At 57.7% G+C, this 20057-nt stretch overlaps 1 protein-coding gene across 1 annotated transcript in view; it reads right to left on the bottom strand.

The window, feature by feature from the left end:
• Nucleotides 1-19796, bottom strand: part of SLIT1 (slit guidance ligand 1) — a 61184-nt gene extending 41388 nt beyond the window's left edge. Inside the window, exons 1-4 of the mRNA XM_065672076.1 lie at nucleotides 19594-19796; nucleotides 7667-7738; nucleotides 7283-7354; nucleotides 6594-6665 (exon numbers count right to left, since the gene is read on the bottom strand). Coding sequence (XP_065528148.1) covers nucleotides 6594-6665; nucleotides 7283-7354; nucleotides 7667-7738; nucleotides 19594-19796 — 419 coding nt within the window. The remainder of the gene's footprint in view (nucleotides 1-6593; nucleotides 6666-7282; nucleotides 7355-7666; nucleotides 7739-19593) is intronic.
• Nucleotides 19797-20057: the final 261 nt, after the last annotated feature.

The raw sequence follows: 20057 nt of genomic DNA, 5'->3' as shown, positions 1-20057 counted from the left end.
TAACCTCCCCACCTATTAGTGGCACATTTGTTTCCCTGCGTTTCCTTAGAGCTGTCACGAGCCACACTGACTCTTTGTTCCTGGGGGCTGTGGCGAGGCCTCTCTTCCCCCTCCCCATCCCCCTGGCTGGTGGGGGGTGTCCTGCAGCATGCAGACCCCACAGGTCCCCCCCTCAGCTACCATGCTCCCCCTCCTGATTGGTATTCGGGGGGACATGTCCCCGCCTGGCCCCCCCCAGCCCTGCTCTGTCCCCAACAGAAGGGGCTTTGTTGGGGAGCGTGAGGGGGTACAGCACCCGGAGTCAAGGGGACAACGGCCAAAATGTGGGCACGGTGACAGCAGGGACACTTGGCCCTTGCCCAGCAAGGGGAGGGGGATGCTGCCAGAGGGGGCAGCTGGGACAGAAACACGGGATGCTGGGGAAGTGGAAGCAGGGAAGTTTGCTTCTGGGGGAGCTGCTCTCTGCTCCGATTCTTGGCCCATGGAGCTCTGCATAGGGCCACCAGCACATACACATCTGTGCAGAGAGCAAAGGGCCGCACGCCTGGGGAGCTGCGGTGACCCTGTTCCAGCACGGAAAGATGAAAACACAGCACGGTGCCTGCAGGTCCTTTCCCACGCAGCGGCTGCAGGCGCCGGCTGCAGAACCTCGCTGGAGGTAGCAAACCTCAGCCAAAGCCCCAACAGGAGCTATTGCCGTGGGAGGACGGGGCGGGTGTCTGGCACAGGAGAGCCGGCGCGCAGCCAGAGCCAGCCCACCACTGCGGCAGCATTCCCAGGGAGCCAACACGCAGGCAGGCACCAAAACCCCCTGCTGATCAAAACCAGGGCCCAGGCTGGCAAGTCACCCTGATGGGAGGGAAGCAGAGCTGCAGTACCAGCATCCCCCTGCAGCATCCCCCCTGCTGGCAGCTTCCCCCTGCAGCATCCCCCCTGCACCCACACCTCCCCAGCTGGCACCAGCACAGCCACCCACCACCGGGACATGGACTGCTCTGCTGCTATACCCAGCCACCACTGAGCACACGGGTTTTGTCCTGACATTTCTCCATCTCTCCCTTTCCTATCTGGGGCTTTTCCCAGTGCAGTGCCACGAGGAACGGTCACTGGTACAGTCTCGCAAGTAACACCTCCCACACGCAGCCAGCCCCATCCAAGCAGGGCCTGTTTTGTTATTCCTTTCTCTGACAGCTCCTTTTTCACTTGTCACCCTGTTTTGCTACTACTCAGCTCACAGCTTCCTCCTGCGTGCTTGTGGCCTGCTCCTTCTCGAAGGATGTCATTTGCATTTTCTCAAGTTATTTAGCAGCGCTCCATTTTTCTCTGCCTGCTTTTCCAAAGGCAATTAGGGCTCGGTTTAGCCAGATGCAGGGATGGTGAGAGGAACCAGCCCCAGGGCTCACCGTAACGCAACCTTCCCTGCCCAGGCAGCCCTCAGCTCTGAACTCTCTCATCACCTGATCCTTAAATACCCCTGGTCCAGAGTGGGGCTGTATCAGCCCCTGGTCTCTGTCTCAGCTCCCAGGCAGAAGGAAGTGTAGAGCATCACTACCCCTCTGCAGGCTCCGGCCGCCTCACAGGAGCGTGACAATCCCGCCAGCTCCCACAGCATTTCACATGTCCCGGGCTCCGAAAGCCACCGGTCCTGATTGAGATGTTAATGCTGTTTCCAGGGAGCCCCTGCCCTTCCAGGCGGGAGAGCAGCACCGCCGGCCCTTCCCCCTGGGCCTGGCTGCCAGCTCGGGTGCACAACTGTCTCCTCCACAATTTTTGCTGGCATGGGTCCGACAGGAACCAACAGACCGTGGCCTATGTCCTAAATCTTCCTGTTCCTGGAGACAAGACCTTTTTTCCCCACTCTCTGCTCATCCTCTCTCAGCTTCCCACTGCACCGAGCATGGAGCAGCTGCAGCAATGAGGGAAACCTGTGTGGCTGCTGCCGGGGGGATACATCCAGCCAGGATCGCTGCTCCCCGCTGGGGACATCTCCCCAGAGCTCCCTGCAGCCAAGCACCCACCGCTGCTCTCTCCCCTCTCGCCCGCTCCGCTTCCCTTGGAGCAAACTGTTTATTTATAGTCATCCTGGCTGCCTTTAGCACATTTCCAAAGCCCACGTCTTTGCCTCCCCGACGATGCACCCGCAGCATTTCTGTTCTCACCCTGCTGCTACGGCCACCTCAGCCCCCTCTCTCCTCCTCGCATCCCCCACCCAGGACACCCAAAAGGGCTTAGAAACAGCTCCAGGGAGGGGTTTTTGAGGGAGAGAAGTGAGACAGGGCTACAAAAGTCCTCTCCCATCCTTCCCTGTCCCTCCCAAGGGAGCAGAGAGAAACTCAAAGGTTTGGATGCCCCACTCCCCAGGGGAAAGACAACTCCTGCCAGCTCGGGAGAGATGCAGAAGCAAGGTCTGCCAGCACCCCCTCGGCTCCCAGCGTGTTGCAGGGCTGCACTGGGAACCCTGTGCAGAGCCGAGATGCGCACGGCTGCGGGGCACCAGGGCCCAGCGCTGGGCAGTGCAATAGCAGAGGTCACCTTCTTGCCTGGGTGACTCTCGATGAAGGAAAGATCCATTTTGTACCAGCTCTCCACCTCACAGGAGATGTGCTCTTCCCCAGCGAGCTGCTGGGGAACCCTGCCCCCCCCGCCCCGGCCCATGGCGCTTTGTTCTTCTGTCCAGTGCTGACAGTTTAATTAAGCCCATTTTGAGATGGGGTCACTGGGGTCAGGCGCTCTGCAGCGAAACCTCAGATCAGCACCATTTCCAGCCACCGGGGCTGCTTAATGAGTTATCCGTGGGTATAAATAAGGGAGACCATGTGGAGAGTCCCTTTGCCTCATTGCCGAGGCACTGGCACACCCCCCCCACGCCACCACCTCAGCCCGAGATGGTCTCCGGGCAGGCATCAGGTCAATATTCCCAAATACCAAGGGGAAAACATTCCTCTCAAGGCGTCTCACCTCCCCCATGCCCTCATTCAAGGTTTGCTTTCCATTGGCCCTTTCCTGCCATTTCCCAGTTTATTTAAGCTCTGACGGATCAGGTTTAACTCCAACCCTTTCCATTATCCCCATGCACAAATGCTCTTTATAGCCGAGATCCGAGTAACTAATTGCAGCCGGGCTGGGAGACCACAAAGCACCACCACTGTGGATTAGGCTTTGACACTCAGACCCAGGCGGCGGACAGAAAGCTCTCCATCCCTACCCAAAACCAAGGTCTGATGCTTCCAAGCTGTTACCATGAGGCTCAAGGTACAATGGAAAACAGCTCTATTGGTGTCCCATACCCCACATTCAATAGACCTGCCTCAACCTGCTGTCATACTACTGATGTGCTGCTAAAGGTGCATCAAGACTAAGGCTAGAAGACGCCAGCACCCAGGTACCCATCTAAGCAACCCCCACTGGTTCCTGCATCCACCCCTGGGTTTCTCTTCCAGCTGCCACCCATCTGCCAGCCTCATTTCCCAGCTACACAGGTCTCAGCCTGACCTGTTCGGCCAGTTTCTGTTGATTTGAGACTCCCAGTACCAGGGTGTGAGGACGAGGACCTAGCAGGTACCCTGGGAGCAAGAGGAGCATGCTGAGGGTGGCATCCCCAGGCAGCGCAAGAGGAAGCTTGCACAGGCACCGCTTGCTGGAAACAGCCTTGAGACCAGGGTTTGCAAAAGCATGGTGCTGCTAAGAGCACTCTTCCTGACCAGCACAGGTCCCAGCCTGTCTCTGGGGCAAGGAAGGGGCGCCAAGCAATGGGGCCACCCCAGATCCATTTCAGCAGTTAAATAAGTGCAAAGCCTGGTGGAGAGGCTCTGGTTTCAGTTCAAGGCAAGCAGATTTCAACTTAGCTTAAACCTACTCCCCACTGACTCATATCACTGTAGCCTGAGCCAGGTTTGCAGCAATTTAAGAGTGTCCTTATGACCTCCTACACTATCTGGACTAGCACCGGTCCAGATCCCACCTTCCTGCTAAGCCAGCGTGACAGTGTGTCTAGACAAACTCTGCCCTGGACACCCCTTGCCCCATTGTCCCCCAAAACCATCCTCAAACACCTCAGCAACAGGCAGCTGTGAGGAGAAGGAGCTGCAAGTCCTCCAACACACAAGGCTGCTGCCCAAGTGCAGCACCCGACTCTGCCCTCAATACCACAGGTACCCTGTGGGTAACGTGCTGCAGGGAAGGATGGTGAGTGTCTCAGTGCGTCCCCAGTCCCACAGCTTCCCATGGCTCATTGCAGGGACCCTCTACTCCGAGTGCCCATCAAAGCTCGCACTACAGGGCACCACAGACACAGCCCCACAATGCACAAGAAAAAACCCTGGTGCTGGTGTCCAAGTGGAGTTTGCCACAGCAGAGATGGGCAGAAAACAGCTTCAAGGCAGGGCAGGAGGGAATAAGTTCAAAACAACCACCACGACGTGAGAAGCAACAGCAAAACAACAGGCAGAGCTGAAACACACCTGCACATGGGGTGGCTACAAGGAGCACCTTGCACAGCCCTCCTCACCCCCAGCAGTACGTATGGTGCCCTGCACACCTTTTCACAGCCCGTGGAGGGGCACACCACGCAGCCCGCCTGGGGGGCTGCCCTCCTGCGTCTCCCCAGTAAACCATGGGGTTTGCTTTTAGAAAGAGCCTGGCAGTCAAATCTAGAGAAGATTGAAAGGGAAACATTAATGTTTGTGCAATAATTCTCCCCACCGTGTTTTTGTTCTGCAGCGGGCGCTGGAGGAGGATGGGCCCTCGCTGGCGCCAGGATGCAGCACAGCTGAGCTCAACAAATGCCGTTTGATAATTAATTGAACGCCTGCGCTATCAGCTGCCATTACCTAGGCCCATCTCTGGCACAGGTCCACCATTTCACACATCCCATGCTGGCAAACCCACTGTGTTTTAACCCTTCATTACACCACCTCCAGCCGGACACCAGGACCGACTCCTTGGCACTGCTGGAATTAAACAGAATTGCTGCCGAGCAAAACAGCTCAGCCGCAGCCTGCAGGTGCAGGCAGGGCTGCCTGGCCCCAGCATGGCCATGCCTGTCCTGGCAATGTCTCGGCCCATTCAGTTATTTTACCCACTCATAGCCTGCCCCAGCAGGGATCTGGCATCCTCATCTCACAGCTGAGACATGGAGATACAAGATGCTGTAAGCAGAGAGCTCATGTCTCAGCCGCAGCTGCCCTGCTCCTATGCACTGTGAATCAGCCACAGGGTGCAAGCATCTTCTCAGAGCAACGGGGAGCATCCAGCTCAAATTTCACAGAATCACAGAATCAGCTAGGTTGGAAAAGACATTTAAGACCATAAAGTCCAACCATTATCCCAGCACTGCCAAGTCTATCACTAAACCACGTCACTAAGGGCCTCTTGTACATGGGTTTTGAACACTTCCAGGGATGGTGATTCCACCACTGCCCTGGGCAGCCTGTGCCAGTGCCTGATCACTCTTTTGGTGAAGAAATTGTTCCTAACATCCAACCTAACCTCCCCTGAGGCAGCTTGAGGCTCTTACCTCTTGTTCTATCACTTGTTACATGGCAGAAGAGACCAACCCCACCTCACTACAACCTCCTTTCAGGTAGCTGTAGAGAGTGATAAGGTCCCCATGACCCTTCTTTTCTTCAGACTAAACAGCCCCAGTTCTCTCAGCCGTTTCAATGCACCTTTCTTACTCACGGCCCCCTTCCCACCGTGCATGGTGCCTGACATAGCTGAGAGTCAGTAAATGCTTTGTTAGGAGGAGTTCCTGCAGTTTGAACAATGCTGGCACTGCCAATGGCACTGCTGCCCACGTGAAGCAGCCCCGGGAAAGGGAAAGCCAACACGGAAAAGAGTATTTATCAAAACCCCCGCAGCCCTCCCCAGGCAGCCTGCTGCTTCATGGAGGGAGGGGGAGCAGAGGGGTCTGCAGAGCTGCTGCTTGCACAACAAAAGACAGTCCCTGGGCGTGTTTTTATGGGTGCAGAGGGACAGGCAGTGATGGGGACAGGCAGGGAGGGAGTAGCAGACATGAGAGGCTGGATCAGCCTTGGGCAGGGCTTCCCCCTCCTTCCCCAGGCTGCCCCAGACACCAGCAGAAAGGCAGCTCTTGAGCAGGGCTTTGGGGCTCTCTGTGCCCTGTGGAGGTTTCTGGGCAGGATGCGACCCCTTGGGGACATCCTCCTTCACCCTCCCTTCATGAAAACCCGATCTAGGATGTAAGGGCACCCCGCTCCAGAGCCTCTGATCTGCACAGAGAGAGGAGGCTGCAGGGCTCCCAGCACCTCTGCAACCGGCACTGTGCAGGCACAGCCCAGCTTGGTGATGCCCGCCCCAGCCCAAACTGTCCCCACCATCTTCCACATCCCTACCACTGCAAAGATGTTCAACACTGCCTGTAACTGCACCCGTCTCAGGTCTTCCGCAAGGCAAAGCCGATGCCCTACCATGCTGCATGTTGCTCAGAAACAGGATGCATTCCCCTGCCACACACCAGGCGCCCACTGGGACAAGACACCAATAGCCACCATCCCTGGAAGCAGGGATGTCAGTGCCCCTCCAAACCTCAAGCAAGCCCGCAGGAGAGCCCCACTGGCACAGGAGGTACTCACAGCCGTGACAGTGCCTGGTTGTTCTGGAAGAGGAGCTCAGGCAGGGTGTGCAGCTGGTTGCGGTTCAGCCGTCTGCGGGGAAGGAGGAAGGGGTCAGGGTCCTGGGGGCAAGGCAGTCACCCTGCCTGCAACCCAGCCAGCAGCTCTGGGCACAGCTGGGACCTTTGGCTCAGCCAGAGGGACCGTTAGTGCAGAGCATCCCACCTGGCAAGGACACCCCTGTCCTGCTCACTGCACTGGGGCAAACAATGGGGCATTAATAGACTTCCTCACAATGTTGTAATTACATGCAGACAGGACTCCAAGCTGTTAACTGCTGATTGCTGCTTAACTGCGTTGTTAACCTGCTGCTCGCTCAGCTCCTCATATTTGCCCAGGGTTTTTAAACTGCTGAGCTGTTTTACTGAGTACTGGACTGGAACTTATGGCTCCCTCAGTAACACACAGGACACAGCTGGTAACAGTGAGAGTGATTTGTGTTTAACCTGCCCCTCACCTCAAAAACATCAGAAAGGACTTTTAAGATCCACAGAAATAGGTTTGCTTCCCACACTGAAATTCCACTGTTACGCAGCAGAGGAGCTGTTTGAAGTCAGACAGCACCGATACTTTATGGCTTAAGGAAAGGATGCTCTCTGCAACTAAGTCTGGTGGCCCCTCACCAACCCGCCCCCATGCCCTGCACTCACAGCCGCTCCAGCTCCTTCATGTCATCGAATGCCCCACGCTCCACTGTGCTGATCTGGTTTTCCATCAGCTGCCTGTGGAGAGAAGGGGTCAGCTTTCCAGAAGGCGAACCTCAGCAACTCCATCTCACCGGCGGTGTCCCCAGTGCTCCTCTGCACGAGGGCCGCCTCGCTCCCACCTTCTCCTCAACACAACCCAGCCCCCCTCTCCCCACTCCCTCCTGTCCGGAAGCCCACCATGCTCAGCCCAATGCGGATGCCTTCCAGCCCTGCTGGCAAATGCCCAGCAAAGGGCTCAGCATCATCTCTACCAGCCCCAGGAGAGGCCACAAGCTGAGCACGGTCCCCACCAGGGTCACAGCAGACATCCCCTTGCCAGGAACTCACAGGACGCGGAGCTGCTTCAGCCCAGCAAAGTCGTTCTTGTTGATCCGTGTGATGTTGTTGCCATTGAGCTCCCTGTGGAGAGAAGAGGCAGAGATCAGCAAGGAAGAGCTCAGGAGGTGTCCAGGCACTGGGGCTCCCCAGTAAGAGCCTGTCCCGCAGAAAGGGCAGGCAGGGACAAACAACAGCAACTGCTGCATTTCTGTGCCCCTCACCAGGACGGCATGGCTGGCTCCTGCCTCTGGAGAGGACCCTCATTCTTACTGGGCACACAGAAGTCTGGCTGGCCAGAAGTGTGTCAGCCGGCACCTTTCATGGACCACAAAGCAGCAAGGCGCAGGGGCTGCCCAGATCCCCCATCTCCCTGTCCCCGTGCTCAACGCCTCCCTTGGGACAGAAGCCCCAGAACTCTTCGCAATGCAATAAGCAGCCCAGCGACACCAGCAGCCGCCTGGCTGGATGCACATCACTGCGCTCTGGACATGCAGCAAACACCCATTAGGGCCATCCAAAATGCAGAGTGGCTCAGAGGGGGCAGGGGTAATAAGAAAGCAAACCACTGTCCCACAGGAAAGCAGGATCCCTGCAAACACCCAGCTGCAAGTCACCCACACTTGTGCCCGGTTCAGTGTGCAGCCGTCTCACACCTGCCTGGAGAATAAGCCACACTTCCAGTTTCACCTTCCAAGAGACACTTGCACAGCACAAGCTGTTCCTCCTGGCATCTCTTTCACGCAAAAGCCGTGGGTTAGCACAGGGACAGGTACTCCAACCACAAGAGAGATGCTGCCCTGCCTTGCTCACCTCACTGGTGAAAATAAGGGGAAAGAGCAGCACCTGGGGTGCCTACACCCACCCATGGCAAGGAGTGCCCCACTGCTGGACCCACATGTGGCAGGGGCTCTGCTCCCAGCCTGCAGGCTGCACCTCCCCGTCTCTCCACATCACAGTCTCAAACATGCCCCTGCCTGGATTATCCTGCTTTAAAATACATTGAGTGGGGAGCTGCAGAGATTTGCACCTTGCAGTCTCGGCTCTGCAGTGCCTTTCTGCATTTGGGCTGTGAGCACTGTATGGACAGCGGGACTGAGCCCTGGGACCCACAGTCTGCAGACTTGCAGTTCCTGTGCAGCACCCTACAGCAGGAGGGAGCCATCCTCCTCGGCAGTGTTTGCTGCTTGCCATGAGGCTGATCTGCCCACAGTATGTGCTGGGGGTGGAGGATGCCCACACGAACGCACAGCCTGGGGAGGGCTCCCACGCTGCAGACTGCACTGAATGCAGACACAGAAATAAAGAGGAAACCAAATAAACTAAAAAGAGGAGGAGGAGGAGGCAGTCGAGGGAGGAACAAGCTGCTGGAGGCAGGGAAAGGGAGAGGCAGGCAGTGTTAGCCCAGGGCAGACTGTGGTGCCTGGGCAGGACCCCAGCACCCACGGTTCTTTAACCTCCCAGCGGGTCCGGGGGGCAGGAATGCCCCACTCACACGAGGGGCTGAATACAAAGTCCATCGTTCCCATCCAGAGCCGGTCTGCCTCCACCGGGCTCTGCGGCCAAGCAAGGGGTCAGGGTCAGCATCGGGCTGGCCTCAGAGCCACTGAGCAGCGTGCCGGGTACAGCCAGCGCAGCCGCGCACCCCAGGGTGCTGCCATTGTCCTGCTGAAATGGCTGATAATGGCTAATGAGTTCCAGCTCGCCATTATAGCCTCGTAATTACACCGCTATTCAGCGCCTGAGATTGCCGGGCTCCTGCCATTATCCAGCCGTGTGCGCCTGTGTTGGGAAGGAGGTTGGGAGAGCACGTTACTAGGACACAGATGAATGCAAGCGGGGAATGAATAGAGGTTCCCCAGCCCCGCCGATTAAACTGAAACCCACACTCGGGCTCTGCAGCCCCACAACTCGCCCAGCTCGCATACGGCCAGCGCACAGCATGCACATCTGGCTCTCAGAGCAGGGGCTCCATCCCGCGAGGCTGCACCCCATGGAGCTCAGTCCTGCCCCTCTCCTGGAGAGCAAAACCCACAACCAGGCTGTAAGTTCCAGGCACGAGGCACTGGGGCGTTGTAGGGACATCTGTCACCGCAGGAGGGGTGGCTTGGTACATACAGATGTGTCCTGGTGGACCACAGCCCTGGGGTCGGCTAAGGGCAGGGAGAAACCCCAGCTTCAGGAGTGGTTTTCTCCAAATGTCCTAAGGGGTCCCTGCCAAAGCAAATTGCCTGGAAGCTCCCTAGGGCCATGCTGGAGATAATGGCACCCATCTGAGAGCTCCTGGAGAGGGAAGGTCCCCGGCAGGACTCCCAGGTCACCTTCTTTTAGACGTATCTAACATCAGTTTGCCTGCAACGTGGAAGTGAAAATCAGGAGTTGGGAAATCTCCGATACTGCAGGCAGCAGAGAGGCTTGATTTAAAAACTGCTCCATATGAAAGCCAAGGTTTACGCTTCAGCCTGCAAAGCCCAAGGCGAGCTCGAACACCCCTGGGGTGCTTGGAGCACCAGCATCCCAGAGCTTCGGCCAGAGGCAGAGCACAGGCAGAGCAGCGTGGAGATCTGCAGAAACGCCTGGGAGCCATGGACTGGACACAGACAGTCCCTACACGTCTCCCAGGCACCTTCCGGGATAAAGCAGCCTGAACCCAAAGCCTTCCCAGCACAAGGAGGCACAAGCAGAATGTGCTGAAAAGGGACATGAGAACCCACCGCAGCCTCTGCTCCCTGCATGCTCCCTGACACATGCTCATGGTGCTCCAGCTCTGGGGCTGACAGCTGTCCCTGAGCAGGGCAGTGTCCCAGGGCCCCTTCACAGCCCTGCTCGCTGGGGAACCAGCCCTGCATGCTCCCTGACAACCGCTCTCAGCATCCCCCCTTGCCTTTGTTTGGGTAAATGATGGCCTTTGCAACCAAGATGGGAATGAACAGCAGGTAAAGCTTATTTGTAAAGATGCCGAGGCAACACTGTTATTTAACTTCATGCCATTTTTTCCCCTCTAAACCCCCTCAGTTCCTCATGGTGATAAATTACAGTCTGCTGTGCCCAGAAAGCCAGACCCCCATTGCTCAGCTGCTCACTCGCTTCCTCTGTGCCCTTTCCTAGTGAAGCGAAACACCCTGCCCTGCCCCACACAGCAGAGCTTTGATAACGACTGATGTGTCTGGGGAGCTGCCTGGCAGATTGGTTGCGTTTCTGGACTGTGATTTGAAAGCAGAGATGCAGGGGATGCTCTTTCGCCGTTAATCCATAGGATTTAAGACCAGAAAGCATCCTCATGTTCATCCAAATCTTACCCTGTGCTGGAGAGGCAGGGGATTTTCATTTGCAGCCTTCAAGTTTTCAGGTTTTTCACCCCCCCTCCCACTTCTTCCTGGGAAGAGGAAAGTCATTAAAACAAGCAGTCCCTTTGCTACGTTGCTTGTGAATCATCCCACTCCCAGATGGGATGTCTGTGCTGCAGCGGAGTTCGTTAGACTGGATTTGCATAGTCTGGGTTTATATTTGGTTTCTAGCTTTGAATGGCTTATTCCATTCCCGAGGGGCGGCCTGATGCGCCTTTTCCCTTTGCAGGGTTTGGAGCTACGCTAATTCAGTAACAACCTCAGAGAGTGCAAATGCTGAGAGGTAATTTATTAAATACAGCCAACATGAGCGGTGTTTCCCTGGGCACTGATTTATCAGGAGCAGGAAGGGGAAGGAGCAGACAGCGCAATCCCACTATCCACACTCTGTTGCAAAAGCATCAGCTATCTGCACACACGTGACTCCTGTCCTTGTGCTCAGCTCAGCTCAGCTCTCTCATTGAGGCAGAAATCCCAACTGCTGTGCTCCCCAGAGGCCCACTTTTAAGAAGGCAGAGTGAAAGTCTTCAGGATGAAACCCTGCATTTGTACCCCCACGCGGAGAAATGTCCACTTGTCCCAGCCCCACCAGCACAGAGTGTGGTGACTGCAGGGGTGAAGAGGAGGTCTGTGCCCGCAATGCCTGCAGCCAGCCATGCTCCTGCAGACCCCATGCCAAGGACCGCCACAGACCTGGTCCCTGCTGAGGCTGGCAGTTGCACCGTTGATGTGATGTGTCCCTCCCTCCATGGTCCCCATTGCTCTGCTGCTCCTGCCCTTGGCTCAGAGCAGGGGCCCCTAGGGGCACAGCTCCCCTCCCAGTGGCTCTGTAGCTCTCATCCCAGAGCCCTGACCCCAGCTGGAGCCGGCAGTGCCAGATAATGATCAGGGAAGCGGAGAAATGAAGGCTGCAAGGTCACACACCCCACAGCAGTATCTCTGCAGCCCTCCATCAATCCTGACAGATGCATACATGGCTCCTTCAGGGCCAGGGCCTGATGCTTCCCGTGCCCTATTCCAGCATGTCACTGCTCCTGCCTCAAGACCATTTCTAGAACTCTGACCTGAACCCCTCTTGCTGCAAATAAACCCCATCCCTGCCTGCCCAAGACTCCATGTTGCATAGACCACGCTGCTCCCTTGCCCACATGGGTCCCTCTCCCATCCCTGTTCCCCCCAGCAAGCCCCATCTCCCAGGGCAGAACTCTTCTGAGGGGCTTCTCAGGGGCAGGACCTCCTCAATTTGTGCTCCCATCTCACATGTGTGTTGTTGGTGATCCCCTCCTACCAAAGACCTCCCTTGAGTTCCCAGGCAATAGCATCCTTTTTGTCAACCCATTCCCCCTCTTTGCCAAACCCAATTCAAAATCGCAGCTGTCCCCCAGCCCTTTTGCATCTCTCCCAGCCTGGCTTGCATCTGCAAATGTCACGAGCAGCTCGTGCCCCATCACACAGACTGCTAATGGGAACATGGACCAGGCTCGGAGCCCGGCCTGACCCCTGTGCTCAGCACTGGGGGACAGAACAGCTGCAACCTTTCATCCTATGCTTTTACTGCATTTTTCAAGTCCTCTCAAGATTCCACACGGCTGCTTGAATGTAACCGAGCCCCAGCACGGGCTCACAGAGCTGCCCGAGCAGTGAAAGGCAGGGCAGAGCTCTGCCCCTCCCCAGGAGAGCTGGTCCCCTCCAGTACCAGCACTGAGGATGCTCACTGCACCCCTGCAGCCCCTGGGGGCACAGCTGGGTGCTAATCCCATCCCCTCCAAGGGGGGTACAGGGGTGCTGCTGCTCAGGGAAGGTCACTGAGTACCCACACTGGGCTGACACTGCTGCACAAGGTGCTCAGCAGCTTCCCCTCCTTTTCCTTCCCATCCCTGCCCGGATCAGACCCCTCAAGGAAGAGCAAAGGTGCTCACAAGATTCATCAAAGTCCCTTTAAGTGTGCCTTGCACCCCAGAGTGAACACCTTGCCAGCAACCCCTACTGAATGCCTGCAGGGTGATGTGCCCAAAAGGGGAGAGCTCCAAGAGCAGCTGTTTGGGCTTATCTCAGAATAACTGCTCTTAGCCAAGGGGAACCCACGAAGTGCAGCATTGACGGTGTGGGTCCGGAAGGCTTTCTGCTCTTCCTAACGTCTCTCTGGGGTTTTCATACCACAGTCATCAGCCACTCACAGTCAAGGAATGCTTTACACGCACACAGCACCGTGGGGTGTCACCTTCAGGTTAAAAACAATACCCTCCCTGAGCTGCGGTGTGACTGAGGAAAGGCAGCACTTGGTTCTGTTTCACAAACGGGGAAACTGAGGCTCAGACAAAGGAACAGATTTGCCTGATACCCCCCAAATTTGGCATTTTGTGCTGTGCTGGGTAGCCTGGTGAGAAGTATTTCTGCTCCCGTGGCTCCTCTGCTTCCCAGTGCCTTCACCCTGCCACTGAGCAGATCGAGCTCCAATTCACCTGCACTTGCTCAGCAAACTCCCTCTGCTCATCCCTCCTGGAGGAGCTCAGAGCAGGGATAGGAGGACAAGTGCACCCAAACTGCTTGGTTACAGGTGCCTGCTCAACCGCAGACCACTGGAGCATCCCGTTTTGGAGCTGAGGCTTCTTCCTGCTGAGAATTATCCAGGGCCAGGAACTTGCATTTCTCCCACTCTTGGTGCCCAGAGCTGCTCCTTGGCTCCATCGCTTGAAAAATTAATCTTCCCTTTTTTCTGATCTTCCTCCTCCTAGCAGCCTCTCTCCCCCATAGGACACTCGCTCTGCTATTTTGAGCAGCAAGTGCATCCAAAATGCATGCCAGGAAAGCAGATACTCAGCAGAGCTTCAGAGCTCCTATGTGGCAGGAAAGCCTGAGATGGTCCCGAGGGGACAGACCCTGCACTAGTCACCATAGAGAGGTCCCTTCATCCCGCCTCATTCCCTTCCTGCTTCCAGCAGTGCCACCACCCTAGTGACCAGGCTGCAAAGCATCACCTCTCGCTGTCCACATTGCTGACTGGAGCCTGTGCTGTACAGCAGCAAAACCTCTGCTCACTGCTCCCACCACTGCAGCCCTCCCTGGCTGTCCCCTGTGTGGGGACGGGGGCCAGCCTTGGAGCTGCTCACACTGGAAGCCTGCCAGGGATCTGGGTCTGACATCCCCTGGGACGGAGCCATTTGCTAATGCACAACTGGTTTTTATTGCCTTCCACTAAACATGCACAAAAATCTCTCCTTGCCTGTCAGGTTTTATGAAAGGTTATTTTGGTAGCAATAAAGATAAAGAGGATGCATCCACAGCACTAAGTACCTCAGGAGCGGGCAGGGAACCATGAAGGACTCAGATGCGAGACAAAGACAGGCTCCTTGGTTGCCCACCTCACCCTCCTATGCATGCACACATGCACATGTCCTGCTCCAGAGCTCATATCACCCACCCAGGAGAGCAAACTGGACTAAGGATGAAGGAGAAGCCCCTCTCAATGTGGGGTCACGGGCTCATAAACCTTTCCCTGCACTGGACACCCTTTCCATGCCCATATGGAGCTGGTGGCACCCGAATCCCTTCTGTTCTGCACGCTGCAGGCTCTGCTTCCTTGTGGTGGTCTCTTGAGCATCCTTTGCATTTTATAGCTGCCTTCTCTCTTCTGCTGGCTGGAGGTTTGGTAGGAAACAATGAAGTAGGGAAGCATGAAACTCAAAGCAAATGTATATCCTGTAAGGATTCAGCTAGATGGTTTCTGTGCCCGTGTATACCAGGGTGCTACCCTGCACCGGCACCACTGCTGCCGTGTCCAGCTCACCCTGTGGCTGCAGGCTCTGGGCACAGCAGTGACTGCATTTGAAGGTGCACAGCAGAGACCCACAATTACAGCCAGGACCAAATCCCCCTCCTCGCTCTCACCTCAGCAGCGAGGAATTGCCGACAGCACGATGCATCACCCCGGAGGAGCAAAGTGGCAGCACGTTTAAGGCAAAAATATCTATTTTAAAGGACGCAATAAAACAGAGCCAGGGAAGGGTTTATAGGAAAGCAATTGCTGCGCGGGGTGAGAAGTGGTCACCAGAGGCCAATCCAACTGGCTTTATTGCCTGTTACTGGTGACTTTTCCCAACCAGGGGACAATAGATCCTCCGTTATCAGCCTCGGCTCCAGTCAATACAAACACGACATAGTTTTTTAAACTAATATTTTTCCAGCACGCAATTCCATGGAGAGCAAGAACGCAGCGTTACCATGGTGATATATAGACAGCATCTGCCTTGGACGTAGCTGAAGGGAGAAATTGGAATCGAATTGCAAATTTCCTCTGTCCAGGAAGGCTCCCAAGGAAGCCCCTGCAGTGGGCTGTGAGCGGGCTGCCTTTCCCATCCAGCCCGCATCCTGCCTATGCCCTGCAGTGGCTCTCCTGAGAGCCGAGGTCAGCAGGACAAGCCAGGTGCTACCCTGGATGGACACTGGTCCAGCATCCTGCGTCCTGCCTCAGAGCTCTGCAGAGCCCGTGCTCTCCCTCGCTGCCTCTGCAACCAGCTTCCTCATCTGCAACACCAGAAACTTGTCCAGGCACCCAGGAAAGGGAGAGGTTGACCCCCTTCGAGGTGCTTCCTAAGAATTAACATTCCCGGAAGTCCCCAAGGAGACACAGCCCAACAACTGGTGTCGAACACACGAGTGCTGCTGCGATGCACCCTCCTTGCTGCTGCAAGACACTGTGGTTAGCCGGCTGGAGGGAGATGGGGGTGCATGAATTAAATACAGTCTGACCAGGAGCTCGCTTTGGCAGGGGATGGTTGGGCAGCACGCAAGCATGCTTCGAAGTGCGGCTGCCGCAGTATCACACTCCTCTGCTCAAAGGCTGGAGCTCAGCACCCCTTCTCTGTGCCAATGCAGATGGCAGAGACTGCGGTTAGCTGGCAGAGCTGGCTGCAGTCTGGACAGGGCCCTTCTCAGCACAAGCAAACCCCAAGTTGGTGGAACAAGGCAAATGGGAGCCCCATGCAGTGCTGAGGCCAGAGACCTTGGGAGAGGAAGAGAGAGCAAAGGGGGATACGGTGGTGGGGACCCCCAAAACCCAGCTCCACTGCCCCCCACATGGGGGAGAGGGGCACAGCCAACAGTGAGATGGGGGGTGTTCAACCCACCAGCGAGGGGACAAAAGGGGTGAGTGGGGCAATTCTCAGCTGTCAGCTGAAAACTTCAAAAGCAGGAGCAAGTGCAACACCATCAGGCTCTATTCATCCCCCATGAGCTAAGACCTGGGCTGGAAGCAGCCGTTTGGCAGTGGCAAATATGCACTGATCCTGCTGGTAGGGGGAGAGGAACCCCTGACAGGGCAGTCTGCTCTTCAGAGGCGCTTTCAAAGAAAGAACGACAGAAAAGCAAGCAAACAGGGAACGGAACCGTGTCCTTCTCCCACAGCTCTCCTCCGGCGGCTGAGACCAAAGGGGCTCCAGGGAGCAGATAGCACTGTAGTGCTGGAGGATTATCATCCCGTCCTGCCTGCGATGCCTCCAGGACCTGCTCTATCGTGCTTGCCAGTGGCGTAGGCAGGAGCACAGGCAGCCCTGCAAAGCGCCCAGAGATTTTGCTGCTTCCTGCCTGGCTGCAGCATAAGCCTCTCCGCTCGGTGCCTGATCCAGGCAGAGGTGGGGTTGCAGATTAGAAGGCACTTAGAGAGCAATGTGCTGTGCCCCGGTGCAAGGAAAGAGGGTCCAGTGTCCCCCCATGCAGCCACCAGCCATGCTCCATCCTAGACACGTCTCCAGCCACGTCTCTCCCCACCAACAGCATGGCACTGGGGAGGCATCACAGGGGAAACCTTCAAGCAGAAGAAAAGACATTTTCTCCCCAGCCCATGATTCTCCAAAGTTGCAGTGACTCTGCAAGGCAAAAAATTCCCTCTTCTTCAGAGGAAAAGGGTGTGTTTCAAAAGTGATGGAGCTCAGACCTCGTGTCACAGGATGCTGCTGAGTCCCCATGGTGACTTTGGCAGTGCCAGCACGTGTGGCTGAGGCGGCAGCAGTGCCCTGACCAGGGGTTCAACCCATGCTGCCATGGGGCTCAGATAGGCTGGAGAAAGCCTGGAGCCTCCAAACACCATGCTGGCTGCCCCACAAGGCTGCTGGCATGCAACAGGCAGGAGAGGTGACAGCAAAGACAGCACTGCTCACCGGCACATGGTGAGGTCGGTGTTGCTCACACTGCACATCCCAGGGCTTGGGAAAAGAGGCAGGTAGCGGAGAGCACCACCGAGAGGTTTCTGGCTTCCCAAAGCAAGCCAGTCCCTGGGGACAGCGAGTCTGGAGCACAGAGCCTGCTGCAGGCTCCCCTGTGGTTGCTAGCTGACCCTGCTCCATCAAGCGGCGAGAAGCTGGAGCCTGCGAGGTTGCAGCCTCTTTACAGGGAATGTGAACTCGCTTACGAGCTGTTACAGCAGGAATTCACAGCTTGGAGATAGACCTGCTCTGCACAGACACCCTCAAGCACCTGCAAGGGTGTGCAGCACAGCGGGAAGTAGTTATCCAGCAGACAACACCCACGAGAGAGCAGCACGTCTGGCCCAACCCAGCCAGCAGATCCGGCATCGGCAGCTGCATGAATACAGAAAACCCCACGTCTCCGAGCGGCGACGGACATGGAGGGCCAGGTCAGTGGGGGCAGAACAGGAGACGGCAAGCAGGACCCACTGCCAGAAGGGGAGAAATGCCCTCTAGGGCAGGAGCAAGGTGCCCACCCAAGAGTGTCCTCCTCCATCAGCCTACTCCAGCATCATCTTGTCTGAGCGGTGCTGAGCACCAGCCCGGTGGGCAGAGGATGGAGCTCACTGCCCATGCTCCCCCATGGGGCATGGAAAGGCGATGCTGCAGAGCCCACCGAGCTCCCCGGGTGGCAGAAAGGACTGGTGCAGGCTATGTACAAACCTTCCTCCTGCCCTGGGCACAGGAGAAAGGGACATCCTCTCTTGAAGCTCATAAACCAGCTCTATGGGACTAGCTTGCAGCAGGCTGGTCGCTGGGCTGTGTGATAATCATTTGTATGAGGATAATCATGGTGGGAGAAGAAAAAACTCCACTGAAGCGGTGTCCCACAGAGCTCCCAGCACGACAGGCTGGGTGCTGCCAGGCTGCCTGCAGTCCCTGCCTGCGGGGTCTCTCCCCAGCTGCAGGCAAAGGGCACATCACACTACAGTAACGGGAGGCAGCACAGCACTGTGTGTGTGGCTGTCCCGGGATGCATCCTGCAGCTCTGCTGCCCAAGAAGGAGGCAGCCCAATGCTGCCCTGTCCTGCAAGGGGGATTTCAGGCTAGCCTGGCCCCATGGCTGGAGCTGGGGGTTACTATGCCACCAGGCTCCACTGCAAGCAGAGGGGAGAGGCTGGGGACATCCCTGCTCTCCTGCCGGGACTAGGGGCACCCACACACCAGAAACCTGCCACCAGCAGCAGCTTGGACACATTCAGCTCATGCCCCTCTTCCCAGAGCAGGACCCGCTGCAGTCCCCAAGCATGGAGACCTGCTCAGCAGGGTGCAGCATCAAAGGGGTATCCCCCTGCTTGGGCAGCCCAGTAGGAGCCACAGGACCCCCTCAGATGGCTGGACCACGACTGTGGGAGAAGCTGTCCTTACGGGGTCCAGCCAAGGGACCCGGGGACACCCCCAGCACAGGGGGAATGGGGCAGCAGCTTTGATGAGCAGTGAGGTGCCAGCACAGTGAACAGGCAGGGCTGGGTGAGCTGCACGCACGGCTGGAGGCTGGTCACACCGGGGGGATCCCAAGGGGAGCGTGGAGGAATGGGGCCTGATCCTAGCACCATGTGCAGCACTCCCAGGAAGGCTTCCTGGGAACAAAGGGGTGCCCAGCATTGGTAAGGGCTTGGGGTGGCTGGGACCCTTAGGAAATCCCTCCGGCAGTGTGTGTACCCCATGACAAGTCACAGCCACGCACCCACCGCGGGACATACAGCCGCACACTGCAGCCCATTCCAGGCTGCCCCAGTGCAAATGCCCTCCTCGAGCACAACTCTAATTCCAACCCCACTCCACATGCTCGCACACACACTGGCACAGGCAGGCCTTCGCACATGCCGGACCCCTTGCACACCCCTCCCACACACGAAGGGCTGCACACGTATCCTGCCCAGCAGGCTCTTGCACTCACACACTGCTCCCCACCTCGACGGGCTATTGCACCCACCTCATGGAGGGGATCATGCTCATACCCTCACCCAACCGGCTCTTACACACCCGTCCCCTGGACAAGCACTTTTACATACACACACACACACCCCCCCCCACCGGGACGCCGCACATGCACTCACCCCACCACGTTCTTACACACGCCGCTTTCGGGCACGCGTTCACACATGGCCCCAGGGACATTTGCACAACCCCCTCCGGGCAGTCTGTTGCACACACACCCCTCGGAGGGACTCTCGGCACATGCACCCCGCGGACGGGCTCCTGCACGCGCTCCCGACGGGCTCTTACACACGCATCCCCGCGCTGGGCACTTGCAGGCACCCCCAAGGCAAGCCCCCGGCCCCAGCGCCCCGCCGGTCTCCCGCACACCCCGCCTCCGCCGGGCCGGACAAAGCGCCGCGGTACTCACAGGCGCTCGGTGCCGCGGGGGATGCTCTTGGGCACGGCGCGCAGGGCCGTACCGTGGCAGTCCACCGTGGTGCCGCTGCAGGCGCAGAGCGGCGGGCAAGCGGCGGCGCGGCCCCGGCACAGCGCGGCGCACGCCAGCAGCCAGGCAGCGGCCCGCAGCCCCGCCGGGACCCCCGCCGGGACCCCGGGGGCCGGGGCCGCCATGGCAGCGGGCAGCGGGTTAGGCGGAGGAGCCGCTGCGCATCACCGGGGAGCGGAGCGGGGCTGGGCACGGCGCGGCTCAACACGGCTCCGCACGGCTCAGCTCGGCTGCGGGGCGAGAGCCCCGTCGGCGCACACCCGCCCGCTCTCACTGCCGCCCCATCCCGCAGCCCAGGCACAGCCTCCGCGCTGGCTCCTCCCTCCGCCCTGCCCGCCCCGACGGGCCCCCCCGCCGCCGCCACCGCCCCTCCCCGCACCCCCGCC

Source organism: Lathamus discolor, chromosome 3, assembly GCF_037157495.1.
Source record: "Lathamus discolor isolate bLatDis1 chromosome 3, bLatDis1.hap1, whole genome shotgun sequence".
NCBI classification, from domain to species: Eukaryota; Metazoa; Chordata; class Aves; order Psittaciformes; family Psittacidae; genus Lathamus; species Lathamus discolor.
Note: the sequence above shows the minus strand (reverse complement) of the source record. Positions and strands in the feature narration are given on the sequence as shown.